We start from the raw sequence: 23,495 nt of genomic DNA on the forward strand, positions 1-23,495 counted from the left end.
AGGCTTAACTAACCTTCCAAATCACCATATCTTATCACGCAGATATGATGATTGGCCTCATTCATAGGTGAGAAAACAAAGGCACAGTGAGGTTAAGTAATTTATTCAAGGTCACACAGCTCACCCATGACAGGCATTCTGGATTCAGGGTCTACTTGCTAAACTTCTTCACCTGAGACTAAATGAGACGGTATACATATAGCATCTCACACAGTACCCAGCACATACTAAATACTCAGTAAGTACTAGCTAGCTAGCCCTAGCCTTCCATCTTTAATGAGGACATTCTCTAGCTAACCACATGTGCTGTTAAAACTTGACAGTATATTTGCCTTGTAAAGAATAGAAGAAGAAATCAGTTTGCAAAGATTTTATTTTCAAGCTATCTATAAATAATATGTTAAGGGAACTTGCCTTTCTTATTTAAAGGTCTAATTTAGATTCTTTACCAAAATGATTTAAAATGTCTTTCACTGGGAAACCATATTTCAAGGACTTTATTTATTAGACTTCTTGAAAGTGTGTTTTAAATGCACATTCTGACTTTTTGCCAAACCTCTTCTCTGAAACAATAAAATTAGAGCAGCCCCCTCTTTAAAGAATTATATTTATTAGATTTTTACATATTGATATAGTACAATTTATCAAAATAAATCTGAGAATTGGCACATAAATCTTCCAGCATTCTTTATATCCAGAGTCTCTACTGTCGTTTTCCTCTGATGAACAGTTAGAAAAGTCTCATGGCAAGGAGCTTCTTTTGAAAAGAATCAAAGCTGTATCTTCAAGTGTAACTTTTCTGCCACCAACTTCACTTTTCTCATTGCTATGGTTCCACTTGGTCTGGAGTGGCTGTGTGTGTTTCATCTGACACTGATAATTAAACATAATTACATTTTAAACTTCAGCAGCTGTGAACTCTGTAAAATGTGTGGGGCTCTTAGGCCAAGCCCTAAAACAATGTTTAAGCCTCTTGGGGTGAAGCCAGTAGAAAGTCCCCATTTTGCATCTTTTCATGCTGTAGCTTTTCATATTTTGTTGTTGTTGTTTAGATTATGGACAATTACTTCAAAAGAAGATGCCTACTTTTTAAAATTAGGGTGATCACATTATGAGTGATTTCAAACAGTACAGGCATTACCTAGATCACCAAAGCAATTTTGGACATGAGTTTTCATTTTCTAGAACTCCTAGATCTCTCAGCTGATATGTACTAGACACAAACAGCAACATTCAAAGTTGTCGACATGCATCTCATTTGATATGTGGGTTACCTGCTTGACAGTGTAGAGGTAAGAAATCCTCATGAAAAATAAAAACTCCACTCCCTTTTCCAAGACAGGAACATTTTAATCCTCAAAATATGGAGCATTATGAGTGCATGCATTGTATTTCTTTTCTTTTATTATTATAGTTTAGGTTCTGGGCTACATGTGCAGATCATGCAGGATTGTTGCGTAGGTACATACATGGCAATGTGGTTTGCTGCCTCCATCCCCCCATCACCTATATCATCTTGCATTTTTCTCCATGTTATCCTTTGTTTGTGGGCTCATCAAATAGTCTGTGAGGCATGGCACTCCAAAGGCACCAAACAAATAATGACAAATACAAATGTGGTCATTCTTGAAGACTAATTTGACCCTTTGTATTGAGGGAGAAAATCAGAAGCATTAGAGTCCATTTTTGCACTGCTATCAAAAACAGTGCTCTTTGAAAATTGAAAGCTGAAAATGAAGATGTGCCAGCACTTGTACCTTGATAAACGTCCAGTGCTGCTCCTTCTCCTATCCCTGTGTCTCCTCCCACTCATATACTGTGATTGTCCCACTCCTGCCATTTCCAATAACTGTGTTCTACTGGCTGCAATGCAGACAAATCCAAGCTTCCAAACTCAGAATCCCAAACCCTTTCTAATCAGACCCTACCAATTTCTCTAGCTGCTTCTCTTGAAAATTTAAACTTCTAATTGACAAGCATTGCTTAGACCTGCCCGGCATTCATTTATCTTTTCTAGTTCCAAAGCATCCTGTTTACCCACTGTTACCATCCTCACCTGCACACTCTAACTTTGACCCCTTTTCAATCCCTGAGTTTAGTGAATAGGAACTCTTCTGTACATCCAGGGCTAAAAATATCCTTCAGGCTAAACAATCAGACTGTGGAATCCCCTGAGTACAGTGATTAGTTTAGGAAAAACTTCGAAAACCAGTGAAAACCAAGCAGGTGGCCCTGTGAGAGCTCATTAGGAATACTGACAGAGAGAAACTTTCTTTCTGAAGGGTGAGGGGCTGCCTGGTTTTAACCTAGACTTACTGGGACCACAACGAAAACAACCCATGCCTATGGATGGAGCCAAAATAAATAGAAGAAAGAAACCTAGTCTTGAATAAAATGTCCCTGATTCTACTATGTCTGAATCTCCTTGGAGTTTCTATCAGTCAGGAAACTGCATACAGGCTCCAGCTAAACAGAGTTAGTTTTTCTGTGATTTTCCACATGAATCCTAATGAATATTGCACTCAGTGCACCAAACAATTTGCATCTCTCTACTCAGGGCTTGGAATTTTGTGTTTGGTGTCTGTCTATCTAATAGGGATCTATCTGCCTGAAGGTATATGGTCCACTTTTGCGGGGAATCAGGAAAAAACAATGACCAGGGTGTGAGATCTGGGCAAGTGGAGATGACAGAGCAAAGGCAATGGTGGAGAAGACCTTCCCTGAGAGCTCCAGGTGGGGTCTTTTTGCCCATTCCCATCAAAACAAAGGGTAAAGTCCTTGTACATAGCAATCTGATGTCAAGAAAATAGAGACAAATGTAGAGAAAATAGCTTTAGGGCCATATGCTCTATTGTATATGGAATTTACTTTTCCTTGTTCCCCAATTACATTTTATTTTTATTTCAATCACCTATTTCTGCAGGATTGTAGAAACTTACACATCGGTCAATGTCATGGAGCCTCTCCAGATGTCCCCAAGCCCCATGTCCACCTGTATGTCTACTGGGACTTTGCTCCTCTAGACCCTGAGTCCCTCTGCAGTCTAGTGAGAGGCTATTTCTCACTTATGAATTGCCCTGCAAGCACAGACATCTCTTGGAGATTGGGCATAGTCCCATCTACTGGGGCACATGGGACAGACATTCTCCCTCCAAGGATTTGCCCTCACCAGCCTTCTGCCCCAAACCTGTCTCTGGGCTTATCTGTCCAGAGTTCAGGGTTCACTCCCACCCCAGAAGAAATCTGCCTTTGTATTAGAAGAAATCATCCCCTCTGCTCAATTTTGATGACTCCCACAGGACACTTCCTCCTTAATGGTGTACTTAGGAATTACTTTAAAAATTCTTTTAATGGGTTTAGGATTTATGAAACCAAAACCAAGAAACTACTTTTATCTCTCTTTTCCATTTTACAGAGTTAGCAGAAGCCCACTAATTGCTGTGGAAGGAAGGTTGGGAAGGTGGATGGCGGAGAAATAGAAAGTGAAGAGGAGCATAGGCTTTTACTCAAACTTTTTCCACAAAGTACTTCTCAGCCTATCATGAAGTTCTCAGTAGGTCTTCCCAAAAGCCTTTGGAGCTCCCAGTCAACTCAGCTCCCTTCCTTAGGAGGAGAACATGCTCTGGGAAGAAAACGAGCCCTCACCCTGAGGAGAAGATACTTAGTCAAGCCTGAGGCATCAGCTGAGTTGCAAACAGCTTACTTGTCTCTAGCCGTGAGCACTTATCTTTAAGCAACGGGCTGATTGACATAGCAGGATGAACATCAGGTGTATTGCTAACAATGCTTTGTTGCACTTAAAATATTTTGGAAAACAGGCAGATGGATTTATGATAACCAACCTATAAGTTATATAAGTGAGAAAGCCAAGAACCGAAAAATGGTAGCCTGACACAAGGTATGGCTTCAGATAGGTCCAGGAGACAGCAAGGAAACTAGTAGTAGAAAGGGAAAGAATAAAAGAAAATAAGTAACCAGGAACTCCACTTTCACTCACTTTTACATTCTTTTGTACTTTACTTCCTGAGCTGAGCCACTGTGTTCTGAGTATTTTTTTCACCCATCTGTCCATCTGCAAGGGAGATGAATTAAGTCAGGGATGGTTTCTCTTGTACCTTTACACATCCAATCTGCTGCCTCCAGACATGTACCCCTTGGGACATGAACTTCCTGACCAAAGGACGTCACCAGAGCCATCCAAGATCAGAACAGAGCTGAGAGATACTCAGCACTTTGAGCAGAAGGGAGAAGGGGAACTAAAATGTGTTGTGAACCTACTATGTGCCAGGTTCCATACTAAGCACTTTAATGTATTCATTTGTCATTGCAACTCTGAAAGACAGATGTTTTTAGTTCTCCTTTTTATAAGTGAGGAAAAGGAAGCCCAGAAATATTAAACCTCTTTGTCACAGGGGAATTGAGACCCTGATTTGATTCTGACATTCTTTCCCTTAACATATGTAATAAATTTTCAATAATTAAATTGTGCATGAAATAAAAATCACTTTTGTTTAATGTTTGAATCCACATTGGTGAAATTGGCGCCCTTACTTTTTAAAAATTAATTTAAAAAACAATTTGAGTAGATACTGTGTAAAGCACTCAATCTGGCACTGAGACACCAGAAATTATTTGAAGTCATCAGTGTCTTCCAGTGGTTTCCAATCTGAGAGAAAGCAGCACACCTATCAAGCAATAAACCAACGAAGAATAAATGATACAGAAAAAGTAAGTGCATATTGTTTATTTGTCTATACCACCTGATGTACAAATGTTTGTTGAGCTTCCACTAAATGGCAAGTACTACCTAGTGACTATCCTGTGTTTATACTTTTATACTCAGAAGCCTGTGGGATCAGCATTACCAGTATTACATGCATTGTGGAGAGGGGAATTTAATTAATGTGTCCGTGTTTATTCAGCTGGTACAAAGAGAAAGGCTTAAACCTAGGCCATCTGAGGCCAAGGCACACATACTTTCCACTACCTGTCAGTAGCTCATTCAACAACTGATGCAATGTTAGAATGTTTCATTCACATGTATGCATATATGTTGAAAACCCTATGGCCAGAGAACCAAAACAAAACTTAGATCCACAGCATGTATCCAGTGTCCTCAAGGAGCTTTACAGTCATATAATCATAGGTCATCAGGGACAAAAGGACTTGGGAGGAGCAAACCCAGCCACAGTGTCAGCCTTGTGTCCCTGCTATGGCAGCTAGGCTCAATGGGACCGCCTTCTGCTGGGAGACCCACGATACTCCATGAACAATACTGAGGCTTCACAACACCACACACCTACTCCACAAGCTGATTCCCTTGATCAGTTACACACTGCCAGAGCTACTAATATATATATATATGATATATATATATCATATATATATATATATCATATATATATATATATCATATATATATATATGGCAGATCTAACTAAAATTTCAGCACAATATTTTCCTTCGGAGGCAGAAAAAAAGAGATCCTATTTTACAAATTTGCATTTTGAAGTTCAGAAAAACAGACAGACCTGCAGCCCAGGAAAGCAAGCAGCACTCACAAGGTGGGGGTTTTGAAAGTAGAAGCCCTGTGAGAACCCAACAAAATAAGAGGGGCAAAAATCCAACAAAGAATGTTCCTTATACCTAGCAAGGTGCTGCTGAGAGAGGCGCAGCAGAGGTGTAAATGGCAGAATTCACAGGGAGAAAACTTGCCCCTGGCTCAGTACCTGGCTTCATATATTATTTATCATCTCTCCTCTTTCTGCTATTTTTAAGGGCTTGCATCTACAGAATTCTAGTATGTCAGCCAGGCCTTACTCTTTCTCTCCCCACCCCCCAAATGATGGACAGTAGAATGGATTCTGTGCTGAAAGGTTGTAATTAGCTTAGTAATAGAATGTTCCTGATGTGTTGGTATTCTGTTTTGTCTCCTCCCCTGCCCCCATGATTGTACTTCAGGTAAAAAAAAAAATGGTCAATACTGGATTTTTGTTATTAAGATTTGGAAGCTATATAGATGTCATTAAAGTAACATCAACCACTGTTTCTCTGAGTGAACAATTTTGACCATAGTGATGTTTCTTCCTTGATTTTTGAGAACACTCTCATTACTGCAAAAGCATGCCTCCAGCCACATTCCCAAGCCAAAGTGCTGATTCTGGAGTCAACCTGGAGTGGCCTCACTCTGAGCCTGCAGGTTTAATAAGCTCTGGCCTGGAGATTATTTATAAGACCTGGTTTGTTAGGAAGGAAAGATTTATATGCACACGCTTCACATATGCAGCTGATTTTGTAATCTGAAAAGGAACCAGGGTTTTGCTTTCTGTAATAATCCTTCCCAGAGTGCCACAAAACATGGTGCCAAGAAATTCTCTTCAGTAAAGAACTCACTACCACAGTAAGCCAGAAGGAAAAAGCCATCTACAGAGGAAAAAATGTGGCCTCATCCTTAAAATATAACTTTGAAGTTGAATTGGTCCTTATGGTACCCACTAAGATGACCCCCAGTGATCCCTACTTCTTGTAATACATAATCTTGTATAAACACCTCCCCTCGAATGTGGCCTAGACCTATTAATTCACTTCTGATGAATAGCATGAGACAAAGGTGGTGGGATATCACTTATGAGATTAGAGGCACTCACATGGCTATCACATGAAAGAAATCTTCTGTTTCCCACTGGCTGCTAGCTGGGGACTTCCATTCACATGGGTTGATCACCGCTTGCTTCTCACACAGCAAGCAATTCACTAGAGAGAGAGAGACAGCACACCAAGAGAGAAGCCACAGTCATTTTATAACCTAACCTTGGAAGTGACATCTATCACTTCTACCATAGGCTATTCATGAGAAGCAAGGCACTAAATATAGCCCACACTTAAGAAAATGGCAATAAGCTGTACATTTTAGAGGGGAAAAATATCAAAGAATTTGTGCACCTTCTTTTTAAAACTATCTTAGTCCCCATCTTGGTGGGTTGGTACAGAACTCTGTGCGCTCGGTCACATCAGGGTCACCACCTGAGATGTTGGTCACCACCTGCTGAAGTCTGACCTGCAGACACTGACTCAATGACGATGAATGAATCGCTCTCACACCATCACAGTGATTCAAGTGGGCTAGGGATGGCTTTTGGCTGCTTTCAGAGGGCGAAATGCAACCAATCGACCACGACCCTCTGTCCAACCACACTTTTATTTATTAACAGAGGTTCTAAGTCAACGCGCTTGTGGATAACTAACATAGTTAGACGAGTGGTTTTACAAATGATAAAAGCTTTAGGTTCCGGGTCCAGAGTAAACACTATGAACAGGTAATTCCCCTCTGATCTCCCTGGAGAGGGTCATCCAGCACAACATTTACATGAGTAAACAGAGACAAAGGGATGTGGAGTAAACAGACTTAAATTGAGAAAAGCCTCTTCCCTATCTTCTCCCTAACTTAACATAATAGATCAGCCAACCAAATAAAACCTTTTGGCCTTCCAAAAAGTTTGAGACCATAATCTATAACTTTCCCTAAATATTTTCCGTAATATTTTGCCAACTACCCCAAGTGAATTCCAAGTGAATTCAGGCATTATTTGGGCCACATCCCCTTTCCAAGGTTCACTCCAGAACCCTTAGAACGTACTTGGTTTCATGGAAACAGGAGGAAAGCTTCTAATCTCTAATACTATCCTGGGCACAGCTAATATCATCATAACTAAAGCCTGTGCAATTCCCTGCAATGCACCTTTGTCTGCTGTAGTGCATTCATGAGCCAGAGTAGTTACCAAGGCAGGGAACCAAGTGTCTAAGCAGACCATACCTTCATTCTTCTATGGACCAGAGTGCTGCCCTTGAGTGGTTCAAAGGTCTCAACAGCTTCAGGACCAGCTGCCCTGAATCCTTACAGCCCAGGAAACCACCCTTCCTTTCCTCCCTGAGACAACGAACATCATAGCTTTAATGACCTTCTTCTCTTTGTCCTGCCGCTCTGGAAACAAGGATTACACCACCTGGCTGCCTGTCTGTAAAAGAGGTAAGTGCAGGGAGAATGGCATATATGTCTCAAGTATTCTGTCCTGTTATTATAATGTTTAGGATACCATGCAGAAGTTCTCCAAAGCACAGAAGAGTACATTGTAAGAAGTAGAAAATGTATGAAAAGTTTTTATTTTTCTGTAATGATAAATAAGATGTCTAGGAAAGCTCGAAGCATTTTGCTTTGAAAGATAACTTTTTAGCATAGAAGAAAAAGCAGTTATGCTCTAGTCTTATCATGCCTCTCTTCAGCAGACAAGGTCTTTTCTCAGAATGTTCCACAAAGGTTTTATACCCTTTTCTCAGTTTACTTTGAGTCCTGTTCACAAATACTGTTACCCAATTCCAGTACAAGCTGATCCAAGAACCATCCTGTGTTATCAGGTTTGAAGCTGGTAAAACATGCAGTCAAATACAAAACTTCAGAAATGACTCAACCATCACAGTCACACATATTCTTTCTCCATTTCCCCAGTTAGGTAAAAAAAAAATCAAAACCTCTTCCATCCCATTAGATCTTGGAAGCCACCTTCTTTTCCCCTTACACTTCTTCAACCAAAACAGAAACTCAGAGATTTATTCCTTCTTTTTATTATATTTCTCTAGTTCTTTAAGCCTCCCCCAAGAAAGATCAAGGATATGCAGTATCTATTTTAAGGCCAAGGGCAATTTGACCAGTTATTATTTTAACATATATTATTTCTTGGAGAAACATCAACCTGTAGACTATCCTCTGCGAAATGAAAGTGTGAAGGAAAATTTATCTGCAACCTTGAAACTTTTTGAATTTGCTTTTAAATGAAAAGTAGACACGAGGTGTAAGTTATGTGAATCAGAGCTTACTAGTCTTGTTTTGCAGATGTTCACCCGAGTTTTTTTGATGAAATAGAACATTCCTGTGGGCAGCCACTTTATTCAGTCAGATACGGTCATGTCTGAGCCTCAAATCTAGCTTTTTGTGGTTGACTCCTTGTAAACTACTTTAGGACTCGGCTTCACTAGCTGAGAAAGCTAATGCAAAAATACAATGCTCAGGCTTTAATCAGAGGGAGGTATTTTTTTAAGCATGGTTTATATTGCATAAAAATACCAGAAATGGACCTGAAACTTAACATGCATGGTGATGTGCCAGTTTCAATTATAAATAAGGCAAACTCTATTTAGTCGATGTGCCAATATATTCCATTGGCATCACATTTCTCACCCAAATGTGCACACTGGCAGAGTACATGCCTTCGTCCTTATTTTGTTTTTTTAATTTGCAACTCACTATCTTTCAACTGGCTAAAAGGAGCTCAAAAATTATAAACAACCAAGAAAACGCAGTCAAGCTATCTAAAGCATATGAGAATAATGTATTTTAGGTTCTTTTAAGAGTAACTGAAGCAAATGTACTAGAACTAGACTTACCACTTTTTCATAGTGGGATGGACTAAATTACCCATTATGTGGGAATCACCCATAAAAACCTTTCTCCACATCAAGTGATAGATCAAAGGAAGGGAAGATGAGTGGTCCACAGGCACAGACCACACCTCCCGAATTCTGAGACCAGTATCTAGCAGTCTGCATTTTAACTACCTCTCCCTGACATGAAACACTACTCATGTGTCTCCCACTGAGGAAAGTCAGGTCGGCTCAGCTACAAAGATTTTCTTCTGTTCCTCCCCCCTCCCCTTTTCCATTCCATCCAAAGGATGACAGTTCAGTGACTGGGCTCAGGTGAATCTAATTTAAAATCTGGACTCCAGGAGTCCCTCCTATCTGAGCCTTGCAGGGAGGGCATCTGTCAGCATCACAGTGTGGGTCCATGGCATATTTACGATTTCAGTGATGGCTTGCTCATTCCCACAGCAGCTGCAGTTGCGCCCTCACCCCACCCCCATCTGCACAGAAACTACCCAACCAGATACTCTGACGTCCATTGACAGATGAAAACACAACGTATCCTCCTGTCATCCCTCTGCCCTCTTCCCTCCTCTTTTGCAGTAGTAAAGGGCCATCAATATGTCAATCGAACAATCATCTAGCAGTTGTGCTACACGTTTATCAATATTCTAAAGAGGCCATTCATTCATCCTCTCCTCCACTTAACAGACATTTGCCAAGGGTCTCCTTTGGGCCAGTCTCTCACCCAGTCATCAGGATACAACCATAAACATGCCAGCCCAGTGTCTGACCTCATGGAGCTCACTTCTCTCACACCTTCCACATGGGTAGCTTCTTGACCTATTAGCAATCTTCAATTTCTATTAATTTCCTAGAAGTGAATGGGAAATGACAGTCAGGTCTCTGCTGAGGACTTTGATTTCAGAGATGTCCAAGGCCTAAAAGAAAGAAAGAGCAGCCCTGTGGGATTTGCACCACCTCTGAAATGGGAAAATATAGCAGAACCAGCAAGGCCCCTGGACTGGGAGTCAGGAGAAGCATCAGGCACGTTGCTCATGGCCCTTCATTGGGGCCTGTTATGTGATAGCACTGCCCATAGCTCTGGACACACAGACATGAACAAGACAGGCTGCAGCTCTCTGTGGGTGGTGGGGGGTTACCAGCCTAGGTGATGTTGGCAGAGGCAGGAGATCAGGTAGACAACAAACAAATCTACAGATGTGGTGTTTGCAGTGGACAACATGGGCTGTTAAAATAATAAAGACAGAAAAGGAAGTCTGGGAGCTAGGCTCAGCCCTTCACCGCTCTGGCCTCAGTTTCTTCATCTATAAAATGAGCATGATTCGAGATAATCTTCAAGGTTTGCTCCTCTACACCTAGAACTCCAGGCCCAGGCCATGGCATCTGCCCAATTCCACCTGTCTACTTCCTTTCTGTACTTCTTGGAATATTCTAGTCATCCAGGGGTTTAAGCACTCATGCCCAGCTGGGAATATACAAACGATCCCTCACCTATGAGGAGCACTTGGCAGGTAGCTCTGTGACAGAGCTTTCACAGATACTGCCTCACCTAACCCCATCATCTTTACACAAATACAGTCCAGGGCAGATGTGGGTTTTTTCCCCTTTCACAGATGAAAATATTCTGGGCTCAGGAAAGCAAAACAATTTGACAAAAATCCTAGAAGAAGGAATGAGCAATGGAGCTGAATTTAAAACCAGCCTTCTACTTCCAAATTCCATAATATAAACTACTAATCAGAAAATACATGTGCAGGGGAAGAACTGAAGGAGAGAGGAGGAAAGAAGAACCCTGGTGGCTATCAGAGGCAGTTCATGGCTAGGCAGTACAAGCCACCAACCACCAACACGGTGCTCAATTCGTCTGGACCCTTAGCCTCTGCCGGCTCCTTGGCCCATGGAATCCTTCTCCAGCCCTGGTTTTTGAACCTATCAAGGGCCACACACTGTGGGGGCTAGTTTAGAGCCACAGAGACATCGTTTGCTGGTAAGTGTATGCAGTGACTCAGACCTATAATTCCAGCACGTCAGGAGGACGAGGTGGGAGGATAGCTTGAGCCCACAAGTTTGTGACCAGCCTGGGCAATATAGTGAGACCCCCATCTCTAAAAAAAAAAAAGAAAGAGAGACAGAGAGAGAGAAAAAAGAAAACTCTCTGAGCAACATCTCACAGAAACCAAACCCTGCTCTCATCAGAGCATGACATCCCCTCCAGCTACTTCAATTAACACTGGGTGCACATCTCCAGTGACTGCTTCCGTGACGGGGGCTCTGAGAGACAAAGGCCAGGAAACCAGAGCAAGCCTGGATGCTACGTAACCCCAGTTTTCTTCCCACAAAGAATAAATCCAAACTAAATCCATTCTTCGAGAAATTATCAAGCCAATCCTTTTCTTACTCATAAGCCAAGTTCAGAGATGTAAGATTATCCCAAGCTCTTCTATGGTGTTTGCAAACTAACGGGTGCTGCATATGGAGCATTTATTAACTAATAAAAGAAAAGGAGAGATTGTGTATTAATCAAAAGCAGTGAAGAGTTAAGTCTTAATGCAGCTATCAGGTATCCAGTTAAGGCACAGTTGTTTATGTTGTTCCATTTGAATCAAGTGTGCATCAATACTTTTTGCATACTTCTTGGACAGGTCACATTGATTCCACAAAACCACATCTTCATCATGGTTATAATCATGATAACTTCAACTTGTCATCAATCGAGCCCACATATCCACCCCTGGACTTTAGGCATACTCTCAGCATTTCATGGAGGAGACCCTTGATACTTTTCCCAGGGTCTCACAGTGACCATAACTGCTGAGGTGGAGCACAGATCTATCTGCCTGCAAAACCCGTACCCCTCAAAGCCATCCCTGTGAAAGTCATACAATCTGCACTCAGCTCACTCCTGGCAAAACAGAAAGTGGCCTTTTTGCAGGGACTTGCAAAGCACCGATAGTCACCATGGCCCTCACCCCACTGAAAATGTTTTTCTCCTACCAGGTTACGATTTCACATGAAATTCTGAAGACGTTGCCTTAAAAGCCACTCTTTTGTTGAGGGGGGGACCACATTAAAACATCATTATCTTTTAATCATCATTTATTCTAAGGAGCCGAGTTACTATCAGTCCACTCAGAGAGCCCTAACTCATGAGGCAGGGGGACATGTGTGTGGTTTCAGGGAGAATTCCTCCAGAAAAAAGTAGCTATTGTTCCAGTGAGCCATGCTTCTTTGGGTTGGTCTTCATGTGATGCTCTGACTCTGGGCTTGACCTGCAATGTGTAATAAATAGGGACACAGGTCCCCTATGACCCCAGGCCAATTCTGGGCCTTACAAGTCATGGCAGCTTCTACTTTCTCTCTTGGAGTGATTGCTGTGGGGAGTTGCAGTGAGTTGAATGATATCGCCTACAAAGGTATGTCCATGTCCTAAACCCTAGGACCTATGACTATGACTTTATTTGGGGGAAAAAGCTCTTTGCATATATTAATTCAGTTAAGGATCATGAGATCATCAAGGATTATGTAAGTGGGCTCTGAATCCAATAACAACATCCTTATTTTTAAAGAGATCAGTGGGCCTGGTGGCTTGCGCCTGTAATCCCATCACTTTTGGAGACTGAGGTGGGAGGATTGCTTGAGCTCAGCAGTTTGAAACCAGCCTGGGCAACATAGCGAGACCCCAGCTCTACTAAAATTCAAAAACACTAGCTGGGCTGGTGGCACACACCTGGAGTCCCAGCTACTTGGGGGGCTGAGGTGGGAGGATCACTTAAGCCCAGGAAATCAAGGCTGCAGTAAGCCCTGATCCTGCCACCGCACTCCAGCCTGGATGACAGAGTGAGAGACTTGAGACACAGAGGAGGAGAAGGCCGTACAGATGCAGAGGCAGAGACTGGAGTGATGCTACCTCAAGTCAAGGAATACCTGGGACCACCAGAAGCTGGAAGATGCTTCTCCAGGATTCTCCCCCAGAGCCACTGGGAGGAGCACAATGCTGCAAACTCCTGAATTCCAACTTCTGGCCTCCAGAAGTGTCAGAGAATAAATTCTTCTTAAGCCACCCCAGTTTGTGTTCATTCTTTACAGCAGCCCCAGGAGATGAATACAAGCATGCAGAGAGTACACATAAGAAGTACACCTATCCCACTGGTAGCAGAAAGGCCCTGAGACTAGATAATGAGGGAGAGCTCCCCAGTATTGTTCCAATAGGAACCAAGCCTCCATGACACCAGCCCTAGTAACTGGGTGACTATAAGCCTATGAGAGGCCACAAGCAAGACCTGCAGAAGAAACGCCCAGCTGAGCTCATGGAAAACTAGGTAATAAGAAAGTGGCTGTTGCTTTAAGTCACCAAGTTTGGGGAGATGTTTCGCACAGCCATCCATCCCTGAAAAGTAGACTAGGTGGCAGGTCAGGCGAATTGAGGTCAGAGGTCAGAGGACCTTGAACCCTGAAAATGAAGTACCTCGATGGAATGGAGAACATCACCGGGGAACAAGATGTGGAAAACAACATTGTCCATGTCACATTTCTGATCTGGACTGTGAAACAGAAGTCAGTCCCAGCATTCAAAACATTGAGTCCTCAGCCAGAAAAAGCACAGAAATTGTGTCTGGCAAGGCTGAGCCTTGGTGATAAAAATGGGCCAAGGGGAAAATGAACACATAGTAATACCATGTGTGTTAATTTCCTCTTGCCACAATAACAAATGTCCACAAACTTAGTGGCTGAAAACAGCACAAAGTTATTAGCTTATAATTGTGGAGGTCACCAGTGTGATAGGAATCTGCTGGAATGAAGATGTTGGCAGGGCTGGTTCCTTCTGGAGGCTCTAAAGATTCTCTATTTCCTTGCTTTTTCTGACTTTCAGATGCCACTTACATTCCTTGGCTTGTCGCCTCTCCCTTCACCTTCATAGTGCATCACTTCAACCTCATTTTGTCCTACACATTCCCTCTTTAATACAGCTCTCTCTCTTACCAGGCTGCTCGTGATTACATCAGATTCTCCCAGATAATCCACAATAATCTCATTCTTGAGATCCTTAACATACTCCTATGAGCAAAGTCCTTCCTTCCGTGTAAGGCAGGTATTCACAGGTTCCAGCAGGAGACCAGCAGAGGAGCTGCCCAGCTGAGCTCACAGAAATGTAGACAGTAAGGGGATTCAAGTGTGGACATCTTTAGGGGGCCATTATTCAGTTAGCCACATCATTTTGTATTTAATGACCACTTGCTGTGTATTAGGCACTGAGCTGTTGCTTTTATTTTGTAATTTTATTAAAAATTTTACTAAACATGAGGAGTTTACCTCAGATAGTGCATAACTTTTCACTGGAAAGATCCAAGATTGTTCTCTTTCTCCAGTGTCTGTGCCACTGTTTGGAGTCTTCTCCTTTCCATATGCAGGCCTTGTGCAGGCCCAGCCCTGTTGGCCTTGGTTCTTTCTGGACCACCCACTGAAACTTAAAGTCCCTTCCTGACCCCCCAGAGCATTCAGCTCTGTGTAAATCAAACTCATCAATGGCAATAGAGTCTTCTGCAGCTACAAAATCTCTCTGCCAAGGTGATTATTTTAAAAAATGGAGAAATTATGGAAAATATAATTTATTTCTTTGTTTGATGTGTAACATTCTATATGAGTTTTTAAAATTGTAAGAATACTCAACATGAGATATATCCTCTTAACAAAATTTTAAGTGTATAATGTATTATCATTGGCTATAGGTACAATGTTGTATAGCAGATATCTAGCGCAAACTTATCTTGCTTGACTGAAACTCTACGTCCATTGATTTGTAACTCTCTATTTTCCCTCTACCCAACTCCTGGCCACCATAATTCCAGTCTTTCATTCTATTAATTTGACTATTACAGATACCTCATATAAGTGGAATCATGCCCTTTTGTTACTGACTTATTCAGTTAACATAATGTCTTCAAAGTTCATCCATATTATCACATGTTGGAGAATTTCCTTCTTTAAAGCTGCATAGTATTCTGTTATATGTATGGACCATTTTTCTTTATATATTAAAGACAAATGATAGACATTTAAATGTCCTTCATATCTTGGCTACTGTGAATAATGTTGCAATGAATATGGGAGTGCTAATATGTCTTAAAGATCCTTATTTTAATTATTTTGGATAAATATCCACAAATGGGTTTACTGGATCCTATGGTTATTCTATTTTTAATTGTCTTAGAAAGCTCTACCCCAAGTTTGTCCACTTCACAACCCAGGGCAGCTTTGAATGTGGCCCAACACAAATTTGTAAATTTTCTTAAGACATTATGAGATTTTTTTGGCAATTTTTCTTTGTAGATCATCATCTATCATTAATGGTAATATATTTTATGTGTGGCCCAAGACAATTCTTCTTCCTCCAATGTGGCCCAAGGAAGCCAAAAGATTGGACACTCCTGCTTAATACTGTTTTCCAAATCAGCTACGACATTTTACATTCCCACAAACAGTGCATGAGGCTTTCAATTTCTTCCCATTTTTGTCTGTACTGGTTACCATTGTTTTTTATTATTATTATTATAGTTATTCTGACAGGTATGATACTTTGTTGTAGTTTTGATTTGCATTACCCTGATATTTAGTGAAGATGAGCCCCTTTTTAATATCTGTTGGACATTTGTATGTGTTTTTTGGGAGAAATGTCTATTCAAGTCCTTAGCTCCTTTTTTAATGTGGTTATTGGGGGGTTTTTTTGCTAATAAGTTACAGGAGTTTGTTATTTTGGAGGTTAAACTTTTATCTGATAGATGATTTGCAAATAGTTTCTCCTACTACATAGGTTGCCTATTTATTCTATTAGTTGTTTCCTTTGCTGTGCAGTAGTTTTAGCTTGATTTAGTCCTGTTTGTCTATTTTTGTTTCTCTTGCCTGTACCTTGATGTCATATCCATTGAATCAAAATGAGTTCTTTTCTAGCTTACTTCATCCTCACAACAGCCCTAGGAAAGAAGTATTATCATTTTCCCCTCTTTAAGGGGGAAACTGACATTCAGCAAAGTGAGAATCCACCCACTCTACACAGCATGTAAGAGGCTTTCTCCCTCTAAGAGAAAAAAATACGAAAGAAAAAGTCTTCCTGGAAGAATATTAACACTGAATTATCTGTATTTAGATTAAACAAAAACACAATGATAACTGCATACGATTAGATTTCAGGCAAGAGTACTTAGGCAGACATTGTCATAACAGCCAGAAAAGGAATGACATATTAAAATGCTGAGGAGCAGAGTTTTACACAGAGAGGCGTCATTTTTGTTTGTCTACTTGTATTTAATAGAAATCATATGAAATTATATTTCCTTCTCTGTAAAAGCATTTAATTAGTTCCTACCAGTTTCCCAGATTTGCAAGATACTTCAAGTGAGATTAAAATACCATATAAGACACAGTTCCTGCCCCAAATGTGGAGCACGTGCCTGTGCCCAGAAGCCACTGAAAGGAATGAGCTGCCTGGAGTTGGAAAGTATTCAGGAGAAAATGTAGGACATGCTTTGGATTCTAAAGTGGCTATATTGTAGATAAGAGGAGTCTAAGGCAAATCAGGAATGGGGAGTGTTTTCTAAGTGGGAATATAGTCATGATCAAAATCGTAGAAGGCAAAATGGTCCAGTGTGCTTTGGGAAGAGCAAGAAGATCAACCTGGCCATCCAAGCACATAAGCACATAATTGTGAAGTAACAAGTAAGCCCTTCCTTGTGGGAAGACTTGAGTGGCATCAGATTAGGAATGGGAATGTGAGAAGAGCCGAGGTCTATGGGGCACAATGTAAAGGGAAAACTGATGGAAAAGAAAGGAAAATGAATAAGCAAAAAACAACTTGGAAACCAATGCTTTATGGAGATGATATACTTTAAAGGAAGGCATAGTGGCTTTGTAATGGGTCCAGCAGGCTAGCCAAATCTGCGTCCCCCTCAAACCTTCTCTCTTGTATGTTTCTGGTTTGAATGGACCACAAAGGAGATTTTTAAGTGGGTTTGCAGGGTGCAAGGAAGAAACAGACATTTTGTAGCCCATATGCTGTTGCTGATCTGCTGACTTGCCTCTTTTGTGTAAAGTGGCAGCTGGGCCAACAGCTTCTCCACCTTCTCCTAGAGCATCCCTCCACTTCTCTAATTCCTGGGCCAAGTTTATGCATTTAGCTTCATAATGAAGGGTCTCAGTTTCTGCAGGACAATGATACCATCTAATTCAGAGGCATTAAGAAATGACACGTCTCCTTTCATCCTACTTGATCTTGTTCTGTACTTTACATCCATCTTTTCTTTCCGACTGCCTGCCCTGTGGGCTTGAAACTCCAGCATCAGATGTGAATATTATAGCTTCACAGAAACTCTTTAATCAGCTGTCACAATTATATAAACCAAATTCCTATAAATGTTATGGGGTGTGTATGTGTGTGTGTGTGTGTGTGTGTGTCCCCAGTTCTAGGCTCCAATTTCCTAGTTTAAGCCTCACTAACAGAGAAGGGCAATGAGAAAAGATATTAAAGATTTGTAATAATGAAAATGATTAAATAATAGAAAAACAATAACTGACATTTATTATTTACTATCTTTCCAGTGGTATGCAAAGTGTTTTACAAAATTACATTAATCCTTACAATAACCCTAGGTAGCTACTCCTGTCTCCAGTTTTCAGCAGGAGAACATTTTAATAGCTCACAAGTCCAGAAACTTGCAACGCTTTTGATTCAAAGCCATATCTGTCTAACTCTGGGTGATTGGCCGTTAACATTATCTCTATCATGGTGAGAGGGAGGGATGAAGACCCTGCCTCGTTGAAATTCTGAGGATGGAAGCATCTTGGTGCCATAAGCAGAAACCTTAGAAAAGCTACTAGTTGGCCAGGTGCGGTGGCCCATGCCTGTAATCCTAGAACTTTGGGAGGCCAAGGCAGGTGGATCACGAGGTCAGGAGTTCAAGACCAGCCTGGCCAAGATGGTGAAACCCTGTCTCTACTAAAAATACAAAAACTAGCTGGGTGTGGTGGTTCATGCCTGTAATCCTAGCTACTCAGGAGGATGAAGCAGGAGAATTACTTGAACCCAGGAAGCCAAGGTTGCAGGGAGCCGAGATAGTACCACTGCACTCTATTCTTGGCAACAGCACAAGGCTCCACCTCAAAAAAAAAACAAAAAAAAAAAAAAAAAAAAAAAAAAAAAAAAAACAAAACAAAACAAAACAAAAACTAGAGCTACCTGTAGTTGCCTGCTCAACAGCTCAAATCATTTATTGTCAAACCATGCTGTCTGTCCTCAGGCCTTTAGGACTACTAGGGTCCTCGGAGCCTCAGAGTATGTTCTGCTTGATCCGGGCCTTCTTGGGCTTGATGTTCATGCGTTTCCAGACTTCAGCTGTGGTGCGGTCTGCTTTGGTGACCCCACTAAAGTCGAATGTGGTGATATGGGGCAGGGTGCACAGCACATACTGCCTGTGGGGAAGACTCAGGCTGGGGGCCAGCCCCCCCACCAGAATCCCCTTCCCCCTCCACCAGTTGCTGTTGTCTTCCCTGACTGCAAGGAATGGAGGGACTTGAGCATAGTTTGGGGAAGATTAGGTTTATCCTGACTGATAGCAGGGAATGCGTAAAGGCCTGCTACTCCCTTCCCAAATCCAAGCATGGCAAAAGAATGGTCTTAAATTTCTTGGTTCTCCTCCTCCTTTCCCTTAGGGGAGCCCAGCTAGACCCTACCTCCAGGGGCAGGGCACTTACCTATACCCCTTCTCTTCCTCCATGGGGTTCCCATGGAGTGTCAGGCTCCGGAGCCGAGGAAGGACAGCCAGCTTATTCACTTCCCCCAGGCGCTGGATGCTGTTGCCGTGAAGATAGAGGACACTCAGGTTGAAGAAAGTTGTTAGGACCTGTTGGGGAAGGGAACCAAAAGCCAGGCTAGACAGGACCCTGATTCTATGCTCAGACCTGACTGGCGGGCAGAAAAGGAACAATATGGGGAACAACCTGCCCTCCACAGCCATACTGTATGATTCTAACCAATGTTTATTTACCTTTTTTTTTTTNAAAAAAAAAAAAAAAAAAAAAGAAAGAAAGAAAGAAAAGAAAAGGAACTAGTTAAGCATTAGGTGGAGAGTAGAGAAAAAGGGTGGAGGTGAAGATAATTTAAGACATGATGAAGATGAGATGATGAGAGACTGTTAAGAATTAGAGCTTATATTCAGTTTAGAAATTATATATTTCTTTTGTTTCACAAAGAATGTTCGGTGGGTTTTAGGCTTGTACGTAAGTACATAGTCCTATGAACAGTCTACCTGCAAATGGAAAACCACATGGAAAACTTCCATTAATTTAAGTCTATAACTTAGGAGGAAAGGAATGTTTCACTTCTCCGGTGGGAAAGAAAAAAAAAAAAAAAAACCTCCTGAAGAAGTTAAGATCTCAAAATGGCTGGTGGGAGGGCAGACCCAGCATTAGAGGAAGATTTTATGCCTGAAGGAGAAAGCATTTCCAAGGCAGAGAAGGTCAAGAGGCAGTGCATCCAGTCTGTAAACTCTGGATAACCTGGAAGAAACCAGAAACCAGACAGGATCCGGGAGCTGGAAGCTACGTGATGGCCAGGTGATACAGCCTATAAAGGCAGAGGCCAGAGGCCACACCATGGGAAATGAAATGGGCTAGTGGCAGGTCAAGGAGCAGGAGGAGTAGTAAAAGTTGAGTGATTTCTTGTGTGATTAAGGGTTTATTTGGTGTTATCTGGAGTTAGAGGGAAATATGATAGGAGAGCCCAGTTTCTAGGTCTCTACACATGCCTACCCCAGGTTTGTAGAATAAAGCAGCTCAAATCAGGTTGTATATGGAGATTATTATTTTAACCTCTTGACCTACCCCCTCCAAAATATAAAGGCCTCCATTACAATCACTATCTGAAACATATGGCAATTTTGAGAACAGTGTTTTTGAAATCTTCTCACAGAGAGGTATCAATAACGAATTGGTGTCATTGCCTTGACACAAGCAAAACAGTCACTTACCACTGAAAAGTTCTCAGATAAAATTGTATATTTTTACAAAGTCAACTTAGGAGTCCTAAGACTTAAAAATTCTTTTCACATTCTGATTATCCTTTTTCCATAAGCACTCATTTGTTTCTAATAATCTTTCTCTCTCTCTCACACACACACGCGCGCACACACACACACACACACACAGACTCCAGAATCAACATATTTTTTTTCCTGTGTAGAGCATGTTTTGATTTGCAATTTCATTAACATGAGAAATATACTTGGATTTAAAAATAGATAAATGTGGAAGAATAATTTCATAAGGGAGGGAATTTTAGCCATTTATTTGTACTGCAATAACTCTATAATTCTTCCCTCAATGAAATTCAATATAGTTTTAATTTTTCAGTGGAATGGCAATTTTTCTATATTTATAATTTTATTATTCTACAGTTATAATTTTTCAGTAGAATGGCAAGATTTTTTAAAATCTTAATGAGAATAAAAAGTCTCAATTCTGACCTTTGAAATCTTTGTGTGTACATTTTCTTAGATCATAAATACATTTAAAATAGTGCATTCTGGGGTTTTAATATTCATACCAGCCTTACTATTATATAGTAGTAATGTCACAATTTTTTTAACATCACAGAAAATATTCATAAACCTGTAAGTTTATTTTTCCAAACGAATTCACATATATAAATAATTTTAGGGGATTTGGGGATCTTTCCCTCATTATCTTCCAAAATCAAGATTTGAAACTTAAGTTTCATGGATCTCAAAAATCTATGAACAAACTATTTTTGTGTTCACAACAGCATCAACAAAAACTTAAGTAGAGAAACCTAAGATACTAAGACAATTCACTATGGAATAGAAGAAAGTATCCTTTACTTCCGTGCATTCAGTGGATGGCCTCAAGGCTGAGCAAAGAAAACAAAATTGATACTTGAAAAAAACATCTGAGTGCTTCTAATGCATTTAGGAGCAGGTGTCGAGGTGGCCAAACGGAACTTTAAGGTCACTGGGAAGGAATGTCAGAGCTGAGTTATTAAGTTTAAGCAGAAAATATGGCCTGAAAGTTTAGCTTCGAATGAATTAAGGATGTGCCCAGGAATGAGTGAAATATTTTCGCTGCAAGTCACAGGGTTAGCAGGTTGGGATCTAGCATCTGGGGCTTATTACATGTGCTTTAGGTGACAGGTGGCTTTAGGAAATGGAGCTCTCATAGAGCTTTTAAAATATTTTCCTGGGAAGGGTAAATAATTCTATGCCTTGCTGGTTTCCCTTCTGTGGTCTGTCTGAAATACAAAAACACATCTTAAGCCACATCAAAGTTGTTTCAAGTGCAGACAAAGGCAAACATCCTCAACTCTCACACATGGCCGCAACAGTTTCACTTCCAGGATTTTGAAATCTGTTCTGTGCACAGCCAGTGGAGATCAGTTACCAAACCCTATTGTTACATGTATAAAACTCGTATTTATCAGTCATCTTTTTAATGCTTGATTTTCATGAGTCTGAAAATGTTTATTGCCCAATTAGTTCCTAGGGGAGCCACAGATGTTGAGCCAGAGAAAATAACCTCAGCTTTGGCACCAAAAATAATGTGATGAGGAATCATTTCAACTTTTACAACTAAAAGAAATACTTGCTGGAGTGCTTGCCAAGTCAATGGTCATTTTGCTGAGATCAAAGATGATGAATGATTTATTCATAAATATTTCCCTTGCCTTTATTTTGATTCTTTAGCTTTTTTGTTGCTGCCATTTTTGTTTGTTTGTTTTATTTTTTGGTTCTTTTTGAATTTTAGTGCATATTTTGTCTGATGTCATGAACCACCTAGAAGCTCAAATTTGCCCTGTGGGATACATCTCAATCAAAGAGAATTGCATTAGGACACATCATCGTTTTCTGATGATTAGCCAACTTTTTCGCCTCCCTCATTTCATATAAAAGAATATGTTAAAGAGCAGGGGAAGTTGTTTTTCTTCTGCAATTCTGAAATATGATCATAGTTCAGTGTCCTGTACTCACACCAAATAAGTTTGTTGCCCTTCACAATTACTCCCTGATTTTTTTGGTCTTATTTGAACATCTCCAATGCATTCTAAATTTACAAGAATTTTTACATTGGAATCTTGACAAAATGATACGAATTTGATTTTTTTTGCACTCCACTAAAGTTATTTTCCATTTTTGTAAGAACTGCATGTGTTTTAATCATATCTATGTAAGGAGCTTCGTGATTGAGTGGATTCATTTATAGATTTTGTATAATATATGCCTGTGCCATTTTTTGAAATTGTGATTCTTAAGGACGGGCTTTCTTCATTTTAGTACACTATCATTTTCATGCAGTTCTAGAACATGAAGTTAGTACTTAAATAAATATCAGTGAGAGTCAGGGATGTTGAAACATCTTGGAGCTCGCCTAAACCAGAGATTTTCAAACTCAGGACCTCCTGCATTAAAATCACCTAGGACAGTTTTAGAATGTAGATTGCTGGGTCTGTCCATCAGACAATATGATTTAGTAGTTCTCAGATGGTTGGGGTCCAGGAATTCTGTTTTTTTGGTTGTCCGGATGATTTTCATTTGCAGCCTTGTTTGTGTCATTGATTTAAACACATCTTTGCCTAATATAAGGATTAATCTCATCTAATTTTCACAAAATAAAACACTCAATGTATCCACACAGTAGATTCTGTAAGTCTTAAAGGTATTTAAGAAATTATTGCATTAATTTCCCTTATTTTTCACTCAGAAATTTAAAAAAAGTAAATTTTTCAGTCATGGAGCTGGTTAGCACCAAAATCTACAGCAAAACTTTGATCTCCTGACTGAAAATTCCAGACTCTCCACATCAATTATGATTCCTATTAAAATCAGACTAGAGCCCCCAGAATTTCTATATAGTCATACACTGTAGAAAAACACTTAGATGAGTGTCCCATAAGATTACAATACCGTATTTTTACTGTACCTTTTCTATGTGTAGATACATGAAATACTTACCATTGTGTTACAATTGCCCGCAGTATTCAGTACTTGCTGTACAGGATT

The 23,495-nt window shown here is 40.6% G+C and overlaps 1 protein-coding gene across 1 annotated transcript; it reads right to left on the reverse strand.

Annotated features, from left to right (window-relative positions):
- Positions 1-18,670: 18,670 nt before the first annotated feature.
- On the reverse strand, positions 18,671-19,478 carry LOC108296027 (leucine-rich repeat-containing protein 51-like). The gene is made up of 2 exons (XM_017518398.2): positions 19,180-19,478; positions 18,671-18,897 (listed from the first exon to the last, which is right to left on the reverse strand). The coding sequence occupies exons 1-2, from the start codon at positions 19,440-19,442 to the stop codon at positions 18,756-18,758; spliced, it is 405 nt and encodes a 134-aa protein (XP_017373887.1). The 5' UTR covers positions 19,443-19,478; the 3' UTR covers positions 18,671-18,755.
- Positions 19,479-23,495: the final 4,017 nt, after the last annotated feature.

This window comes from Cebus imitator, unplaced genomic scaffold, assembly GCF_001604975.1.
Source record: "Cebus imitator isolate Cc_AM_T3 unplaced genomic scaffold, Cebus_imitator-1.0 Scaffold19, whole genome shotgun sequence".
NCBI lineage: Eukaryota > Metazoa > Chordata > Mammalia > Primates > Cebidae > Cebus > Cebus imitator.

Coding starts and splice junctions, on each gene's coding strand:
- LOC108296027 (XM_017518398.2), bottom strand. CDS start 19,442: ATGGCTGTGGAGGGCAGGTTGTTCCCCATATTGTTCCTTTTCTGCCCG. Junction 18,898..19,179: donor GAGGAAGAGAAGGGGTATAG/GTAAGTGCCCTG, acceptor TCTTCCCCACAG/GCAGTATGTGCTGTGCACCC.